Source organism: Diachasma alloeum, unplaced genomic scaffold (genome assembly GCF_001412515.2).
Source record: "Diachasma alloeum isolate Michigan unplaced genomic scaffold, Dall2.0 Dall_scaffold_00345, whole genome shotgun sequence".
NCBI lineage: Eukaryota > Metazoa > Arthropoda > Insecta > Hymenoptera > Braconidae > Diachasma > Diachasma alloeum.
Window position 1 is genome coordinate 150983 of NW_021680484.1, and position 10248 is coordinate 161230.

At 41.4% G+C, this 10248-nt stretch overlaps 1 protein-coding gene across 1 annotated transcript; it reads left to right on the plus strand.

The window, feature by feature from the left end:
- Window positions 1-1252: 1252 nt before the first annotated feature.
- On the plus strand, window positions 1253-3703 carry LOC107040837. Its single transcript, XM_015261100.1, has 4 exons — window positions 1253-1372; window positions 1478-1553; window positions 1627-1916; window positions 2027-3703. The coding sequence occupies exons 1-4, from the start codon at window positions 1253-1255 to the stop codon at window positions 3701-3703; spliced, it is 2163 nt and encodes a 720-aa protein (XP_015116586.1).
- Window positions 3704-10248: the final 6545 nt, after the last annotated feature.

Sequence of the window (10248 nt, forward strand, 5' to 3'; positions counted from 1 at the left end):
CAATTCCGGATCTCGTTCTCTAGGTTTTAGCATGCACCCAATAGCGCGCACCAATTCCCGCTTTGCTTTTGCAAACTTTTCTTCCGAACCAATGAGAGTGTTCCATTTTCATGGCTGGAAATTAAGGATTGCCGAGCCAATCAAAAAATTGTTGACGCTTGAACATCAGGATTGATCTGTTCCATTCTCATGTTTTTTTGAAAAATCAGGTAAAGAGCTACAGACCCTCGAAAAGTCTTTAGAATAGTGAAATGTTGCTGTACAGCGAAACTGAAAATGATAATGAGTCAGAGGCTTCTGAATGGCTCGGGGGTCAGGATTTTTGGCCAAAGGAAAAGGGGCGCTCTCATTGGTTCGGCACTACTAGTTTCTGATAGGAAAGGGAATTACGATGGGACAGACGATGGGTTTGGGTACATTTTGATACCTGGAAACTAAGCTTGAAAAAATGAAAATTGCCAAGAATTAAATAATATTCATAATGAACGATTTTGATGCTAGCGCCAGATATTCTTCATGGAAGAATAATCATTTCGCAAGGTAATTCTGCATTATTTATGGCACCAGTCATTTCAGTGCTCATGCTTCCGATATTTTCGGGGCAAGTTTGAAGATATTTTCCATGCATTCAAAAATGTCGGAATTAATCATATTAATGTCTGGAAATGAGACACTCCAGACATTGTGATGCGTACGACGCGTTGTTGACGCGTAACTGTGACGCATGTTGTGATACGTCACAACATCATGAGTCATCTATGACTCAAGATAAGTACAATATTAAACTTTGATAATACATTTGAGGAAAATTCTTCTGCTCCCACTTGGCAGTTGACAGGAGAACTTTCAGTGCAATTTATTTTGAAATTTTGTGACCATGTTCGTAATCCCCAAAATTCAAAGAACTGTATCCTCCACAATGCAAATAATTGCCATTAGTTACAGAATTACAAATTAGATAATGTTTGGTACTGAGAATGATTGTTATTGAGGAGATCATCACTTGCAAATATTGTTTGCCCAATCACAGCTCAGCTCTGCTCTATTCTCCCTTCCACTCGCTCCGCTCCAATGAGCGTTCACTCCCACCCCTACAACCGCTAGGGGGTGGCTCGTGGTCTATTTAAGGGTATGCATCGATTGTAATTACAACATTCAGTTGCGCTTTGCGATTCATCACACATCAAAGTGTAGCTGTTTACCAAACTATTATATTATTTCGAGTCACAGAGTTTTCACTTAAATTTTGACAATGAGTGCTAGAAAGTCTGGTGGAAGACAAAAACTCACGCCTATTCGGAAGTACTTTCTCTACAATTCTGAGAATGCTTACAATGAGTGTCAAGTGTCAGGTTGTTCTACTCGACTAATGGTAAGTTGGCCGTCCTATCTTCATATCTGACGCAGAAATTTCAATAAGAGATGATAATATGTTGTAGACTTGATCAAACGATAAATTTCTGTTATCTGTTCATAGGGTGACCGCAATGGAAATTTGGAGAAGCATTTGGAGCGATGGCATCCAAATGAACATGCAGCCGCCGAGCAGGAGNGTCTGTTCATAGGGTGACCGCAATGTAAATTTGGAGAAGCATTTGGAGCGATGGCATCCAAATGAACATGCAGCCGCCGAGCAGGAGAAGAAGAAGGAAGCAGATTCTCAGAAACGTGGGAGATCGAAATCTTTTTCTGTCAACATCAGCGCAGATCGAATCAAGGAACTCTACGTTGAATGGGTAACCGTCAACGGACGTCCATTTTCAATCCTGCAAGATAGCGCTTTTGTCCAGATGATCAGCCCTTTCCTTGAAGCTGCAAATCTTGCTGATGAATGCAGTTTTTCACAAGAGGCTGTGCGCAAGTTGCCTGTTCAAAAGGCCAAAGAGATTCGAGCATCCATACGAGATGAGTTGAAGGTATTACAACACATATTCTTCAATTATGTTTTTCATATCTATTGTATTTTTATCGGAACAATGCCAACCTCCTTCAGTTGTAGATAGTCATTATCTTTATATGATTCCAGGGGAAACTCATCTGCTTGAAGGTTGATGCTGCCACACCTCATGATCGAGGGTTCATTGGAATCAATGTGCAATTCATCGAAAATGGGGCCATCCATGTTAGGACTTTAAGAGTGATTGTGCTCTTCGATAAACACTCAGCTGACTATCTGAAAGGGGTAATCACGGCAGTCCTGGAGAAGTATGAAATAGATATTTCGAGTATCTATTCTTTCACATCAGACAACGGTGCCAACATGGTGAAACTGGGGAAACTCTTCTCGGAGGATCAATCTAAACTGATTGAAAAGGACGATGAGAGCGAAGAAGAGGAGGAGGATGAGGAAGATGAAACTCCGTTAGGCGCAGATGTGTCCTTGGGCATCAACAGCTTCGAAGTCTGTACCTTGTGTAATGGCCGTGGTGAACTCATCTCCAACATACGATGTGCTGCTCACACTCTCCAGTTAGCTGTTGAGGATGCTCTCAATAAATTGAAGGGCTCGAGGAACACACTTGTGAAAGCTCGGACGGTTGCAAAAGCTTTGCGAACCCCAACCGTGAGGAAACAATTGCAGTGCATGCAGCCTGGAGCAAAAAAGCCGAAGTTAGATGTCGTGACACGTTGGCACTCAACAGCGGACATGTTGGGATCATTGTTGGAGGTGAAAGATTTCTGCAGGAAGTCTTCGAAGACATTCAAAGCTCTAGAATTATCCGAGAAGGACTGGCAGTACGTCAAGGATTATCTGAAGTCGCTGATGCCTGCTAAGATTGCCACCAAACGCCTCCAAGAGGAGCAGTTGACTCTCGGATCATTTTTCGGCATCTGGCTGGTATGCAAATGTGAGACACAGATGGTAGATACGTCTCTGGCAACTGAGCTCGTGACAGCAATGGAGAAAAGGGAAGAAAAACTTCTGGAGAACGAATCTCTCCTAGCCTATTTAGATCCAAGATTTCTACCATTACTTTCGGACAAGCATCGTTCAGCACCCATTGCGAAGCTGGAGCGAGTCTGGGCGATTGTGGAGGAACGCAATAAAGCTTCAAACGATCTACGATTGAGTTTGCCCATTAATAGGGGTAGATGTGGCACCCAGACGAGTGAATCAAGCAGTAGTAGTGCTACTAATCAGGGTTTCAAGAGTGATCGCTTCCGGAAAATGTTGAGCCAAGCAGCTGCTGCTCAAATGAAAAATCCCACTGCTGTTTCGAACATCAAGCGCATTCTGAAAGTCTTTGCAGAGACGGCTCTCGCTGATGGCTTCGTCGATCCTGATATGGATATCCTGCAATACTGGGAAAGTAAAAAATGTGCGATGCCCCAACTGTACCAACTTGCAACAATCGTACATTCAGCACCAGCTACACAAGTGACAGTCGAAGGAATGCGGTACATCTTGGATACGCTGAGGGCCAACTTGAAGCCACGAATTTTAGATGATATCTTGGTTGTACGATGCAATAGCCAAAATAAGTCAAGAGTTCAGAGGGTTATGGAGAAGGCAACTAGCAAACGTCGGAGGAGGCACACCGAAGGAAGCACACCCACGACTGAATCTTCTACTGCCAACACTCCTACAGATGACGAGACTAGAAGTTTAGAATCAACGATTGATGCTTCAGATGATTCCCTACTTGGTGTTCTGTCTTCAAGAGTAGCAATGTCGAGCGAAGTCCCTTTTAATAAATTCTAAGAACTGTGATAATATTGTTGCATTCATATCAGTAATAAACCATTGTTATCAATTGCATTGACATTTTATAAGTAGTTGATTATCTCATCATATGAATAATGTAATAAATTCAACTACAAATGAAAAATACTGTTATCCCATTATTTTAATGATCCTGAAGTTGGCGAGAAAGCGCAGCGAGAATCATGCGGGGCCCTGCGCCTCGATCTCTTACGGCACTGACTAATGTTCGTCCACTCTGAGGGTGTTCTCTTACATTCCCAATGCTTATGAAAGGACATAAACATTTTCGACATGATTATTTGTTTATGCAACTTAATTTTTTCATGAATTAACATGACTCAATTGATTTGACCTTTGACGTGGGTTCACCCTAGGGGTGGGGGGGCTCGAAAAATAACACCATTGGGCGGCGCCATCATTTTTTGACAAGTCAAATCAATTTTCTTATCAATCAACATTACTTAATTAATTTGACCTTTGACGAGGGTTCACCCTAAGGGTGGGGGGACTCAAAAAATGGCGCCATCAGGCGGCGCCATGATTCTTTGACAAGTCAACTCTATTTTTTTTATCAATTAACATTACTCAATTGATTTGACCTTTGGCGTGGGTTCACCCTAAGGATGGGGAGACTCGAAAAATAACACCATTGGGCGGCGCCATGATTCTTTGACAAGTCAACTCATTTTTTTTTATCAATTAACATTACTCAATTGATTTGACCTTTGGCGTGGGTTCACCCTAAGGATGGGGAGACTCGAAAAATAACACCATTGGGCGGCGCCATGATTCTTTGACAAGTCAACTCATTTTTTTTTATCAATTAACATTACTCAATTGATTTGACCTTTGGCGTGGGTTCACCCTAAGGATGGGGAGACTCGAAAAATAACACCATTGGGCGGCGCCATGATTCTTTGACAAGTCAACTCATTTTTTTTTATCAATTAACATTTCTCAATTGATTTGACCTTCGGCGCGGGTTCACCCTGGGGGTGGGGGGACTCAAAAAATAGTACCATCAGGCGGCGCCATCATTTTTTGATAAGTCAGCTCTATTTTTTTATCAATTAACATTACTCAATTGATTTGACCTTTGGCGTGGGTTCACCCTAGGGGCGGGGGGACTCAAAAAATTCTACCATCAGGCGGCGCCGTGATTTTTTGACAAGTCAACTCAATTTTCTTATCAATTAACATTACTCAATTAATTTGACCTTTGACGCGGGTTCACCTTAGGGGTGGGGCACTCAAAAAATGGTACCATTAGGCGGCGCCATTATTTTTTGACAAATCAACTCTATTATTTTATTAATCAACATTACTCAATTGATTTGACCTTTAACATAGGTTCACACCAGGGGTGGGGGACTCTACGAATAACACCGTTAGGCGGCGCCATGATTTTTTGACAATTCAACTCACTTTTTCTATCAATTAACATTGCTCAATTGATTTCACCTTTGGCGTGGGTTCACACCAGGGGTGGGGGGACTCGAAATGCCGCTCGATGACGCCATTTTTTGATTTCCTTCACCCTTAGGGTGGACCCACGTCAAAGGTCAAATCAATTGAGTAATGTTAATTGATTAAAAAATTGAGTTGACTTGTCAAAAAATCACGACGCCGCCTGATAGTGCCATTTTTTGAGTCCCCCCACCCCTGGTGTGAACCCACGTCAAAGGTCAAATCATTTGAGTAATGTTGATTGATAAAAAAATTGAGTTGACTTGTCAAAAAATCATGGCGCCGCATGATGGCGCCATTTTTTGAGTCCCCCCACCCCTGGTGTGAACCCACGTCAAAGGTCAAATCATTTGAGTAATGTTGATTGATAAAAAAATTGAGTTGACTTGTCAAAAAATCATGGCGCCGCATGATGGCGCCATTTTTTGAGTCCCCCCACCCCTGGTGTGAACCCACGTCAAAGGTCAAATCATTTGAGTAATGTTGATTGATAAAAAAATTGAGTTGACTTGTCAAAAAATCATGGCGCCACCCAATGGTGTTATTTTTCGAGTCACCCCACCCCTAGGGTGAACCCACGCTAAAGGTCAAATCAATTGAGTAATGGTGATTGATAAGAAAATTGAGTTGACTTGTCAAAAAATCACGGCGCCGCCTGATGGTACCATTTTTTGAGTCCCCCCCCCCCTAGGGTGAACCCACGTCAACGTCGAATCAATTGAGTAATGTTAATTGATAAAAAAAATAGAGTTGACTTGTCAAAAAATCATGGCGCCGCCTGATGGCGCCATTTTTTGAGTCCCCCCACTCCTAGGGTGAACCCACGTCAAAGGTCAGATCAATTGAGTAATGTTAATAGATAAAAAAATTGAGTTCACCGTTGACGATATTTTTTATATTAGATTTTGACTCGAACGTAAGTTTCTCTGTTCAGTCGCGCGCCGGTGGCTTCCCTTCCCCTTCTCGATGAAAGCCACTGTTAACATCGATTTGTTTTGGATTCAGTATCCCTCCTCCCCCCCCTGCTTAAGTCGCGTACACAAATTCGGGGTCTCTCAATTGGCTACGTGTGCGGCAGAATCAGATCGTTCGGAGACGTTCTGCAGTTCAGTCGATGTGCCCTGGCAATCTTCACTTACGCATAGTGACAACATTTTAATCCGATTTTGCACAGAAGGCGATTTGTCAATTTTTATGGAAAACTTCCAAGCAGTTGTGGAAATAGTGCATAGGGGGAAGTTGAGAGGGTCTCTGATTCTCAGGGATATCAACACAAGATTGATCGGAATCAACAGGTTAGTACATGTTTACGAGAATTACTTGTCAAGATTTCAGTTCCCTGGAATTCGATATTCATTTTTCACCAGCGGGTGACATTTCTCTTTGTATTGTTGCGCATTTTTTTTTTGCTGTGAATTTACGAAAGTATGGATTCATTTAATTCAATTGTTTGATCATACTCATACCCACCGGATGGGAGAAGTAAAAAATGAGGTCATTACGTTGCGCACTAATTACGCATTTCTTCAATTATTTTTTTCTTTTTTTCAATATGGGTCAATCTTATCTATTCAGGGTATCTGTATAGTCACGAGGTGGGGCGATTAAAAAAACAGAGTCATCACGTGACGCGATAATTGATCATTTTTCCAAACATTTTTTTGGCCAATGAATATGGGTTTATCAACTCTATTTCGATCATATGTCTAGCCAGGGGGTGGAGGAGTCAAACAATGCTGTCATTACGTGGCGTGGTAGTAAAACATTTTTTTCATCATTCCTTTTTGCTAATTGACATGGGTCAATCTCCTCTATTTTGGGCATATGAATACCTACGGGGTGGGGGGAGTCGAAAGGTGCAACCCGGGTAGAAATTCAACCGGGGATTCAGCCGCAACTCGGGTGAGCGCGAGTTCAGCCTCGGCTTGCCGCTTGACCCGAGTTCACGCCGCGACACGCCGCTCCATACCGGCTCACAGTCGAATGCTCATCAGACAGCATAACCCGGCACTTGAGTTTGAGCTGTGGCTCAACGCTTAGAACTCAGCTCCGATTGAGTCGTGTCGTTTCGAGTGGAGGGTGGAATAGAATGATATTTATGCATTTTTAGAATATCGATTTAAAATTTGAATACTTTGGAAAATCCTTGTCTTCTTACTATAAAAAAAATGGAATTATACTGAACTTTCTATAAAATTTGAAATTTACTGATTTTTCCCTGTCATCGAATATAAAACCTGGAACTTTCTCTAAGAATTCCTATTGAATTTCTATTGGAGCTCTATGAGAATTCTATTCGAGTTTCATTGTAATTCTATTGAAAAACTCTATTATTTTTTGCGTCAATTCCATTGAAAATTATGCAACTTTCCTCTGGATTTTTAATAGATATTTGTTTCTAGAAAAAAATCAATTTATTTTTCTAGATATTTTATTCTGTTAGGATTTCTTCCATAGAAACTATTGGGGATGAATTTTCCAAGTTTTGTTCCTGCATTTGATTAAAAGAAAAGAAGAAAAACCGAGCGGAAAAAACTTAGAAATCTTACGCCTAAGAAAATCTATAGGAACATAAAAACCTATTTACTTTCTTGCACCAAATTTTACCTTAACAAAAAGACTCTATGAAGTTGCATAATCTCCTATAGAATCGGCGCAAGAAACGAATAGAATTCTAATAGAACTTCCAGAGAATTCTCATAGAATTCCAATAGAAATTTAATAGAAAGCGCTAGGTTTTTCTGTTGAATTTTTTCATGCGTGTTATTTTGGCATACCTGTATTCAACATTTCCCTAATAAATCGTAGAATATTCTTAGAACTCGTAGGCCTATCGAAAAATGAAGAATATCCTCTCCTGTAGCGTTGATAATTAATAATAAAGGTTCGTTAACGTTTTTCAAGTGATTATTTTTCTTGATTTTGTTTGTTGTATTCGCGAGAAAAAAGAAAGTTTTGACTACGTTTCAGTGAATTGTTCTACCTTGTATTTTCAGATTAATCCCATTCGATTAGTTAATATCACGTTATTTCTGATGAGCTTGTGATTGTTCATCTGAAAAAGCATGCCATCTTCACATTTATTCGATTGTTTTTTCGCTCAAATCACGATGCCATCGGACCTGTCAAATCATTATTGAGGTTAAGTATACTAGGATTGAGTAATTGGAGATGAACCTGAGGTTGAGCAGTGGCCATTCAACTAAACCCCGGCGAAGCGTTTCGCATAATAGTCTAACGCTGGGCTGTGAGCGCGTGACGCGGCTCAACCTCGGGTACATGTGACGCGCGTGGAGTTTATCCCAAGCTGGGGCGGAGTGGCGTATTTCTAGCTGGGATACGGGTTCCGAGCCGAGCTCGAGCGGCGTGATTTCTACCCGGGAATCATTACGTGACGCGGCGATTCGAAATTCTTTAAATCATTTTCTTTGTCAATTGCCATGGGTCAATCTACTGTATTTCAGGCATACTCATACCCACGGGGTCGGAGGAATCTATGGATACAGTCATCACGTGGCGCGGCGATTCAAAATTCTTTGAATCATTTTTTTTGTCAATTGACATGGGTCAGTCTACTGTATTGTAGTCATATTCATACATAAGGGGTGGGGGGAATCGATAGATACAATCATCACGCGGCGCGGCGGTTCAAAATGTTCAGAATATTTTTTCTTGCTAATCAACGTGACTCAATCTACTCAATTTTGGGCAAATGAATATCCACGGGGTGGGGTGAGCGGAAGATCCATTCATCACGTGGCGCGGCGATTCAATATCTATTGAATCATTTTCTTGCTAATTGGCATGGATCAATCTACTCTATTTTGTGCATATAAATACCCACGGGGTGAGGGTAGTCAATAGATACAATCATCACGTGACGCATCGATTCAAAATTTTCGAAATATTCCTTTTTGCTAATCAACGTGGCTTAATCCACTCGGTTTTGGGCATATAAATATCCGCGGGGAAGGGGGGGGGCAGAAAATAGAATCATCACGTGCCGCGGCTATTTACAATTCTTTTAATCATTTTCGACGCTAATTTTCATGGGTCAATATTTCTATTTCAGGCATATGTATACCCACGAGGTGGATGGCAAGGTGGGGGAGGGGGAAGCGAAAGAACATGGCCAGTACGTAGCACACTGGTTTAACATTTTTTTGATCATTTTTTTTGCCAAATGACATAGGTCAATACACTCTATTTTTAGCCAATCTAGTTTATTCTGGCCATGTGAATAGCCACGAGTTTGAGTGAGTCTACAGATACAGTCATTATACTTGGCGTGGTGGTTAAACATTTTTTTTCATGGTTTTTTTTGCTGATCAACGTGGTTCGATTCAATTTCTTTTGGGGATATGTCTAGTTACGGATTGAAGAAGTCAATAAAACAGGTATTGTGGTATTCTCGATGTCATCGTCGTTCGTACAGTTGTCATTTTTTTTAATGCTGCTTGACAGTGGGAAAATCACCGAACGATGGGAAGTAATGCACATGATTCTCCTCTAATTGAACCATGAGACGTCTAGTACCGCAATTCTATGGTTCGGATGGATGTCGAGAGGAGTTATGCGTAAAGTTTTCAAAAATTTATACCAATGTAAGAACTGCCATCGAGTTTGATATCCAATTATAAATGAATTCAAAACCTAATCACGGGAAAAAAAATATCCTTGAATCCGGAATATTATATTCCGGAATCCGGAATATTTTATTCCGAAATCCAGAATATTTTATTCCGAAATCCGGAATATTATTCCAGAATCTGGGATAATTGGGGAAGGGTCAAATGGAGATGAGTTGGGGGAGAATAATTGAGGGAGGGAATCTGTCGAGTGAGGAAGGATCAAATGGGGAATAGTTGGGGCGAAATAATTGGGGGAGGGAATCTGTCGAGGGAGGAAGGGTCAAATGGGGAATAGTTCGGGCGAAATAATTGGGGCAGGGAATCTGTCGAGGGAGGAAGGGTAAAATGGGGGATAATTGAGAGGAAATGATTGGGGGAGGGGATCTGTCGAGTGGGCAAGGGTCAATTGGGGATGAAATGGGGAGAAATTATTGGGGGGGGGGG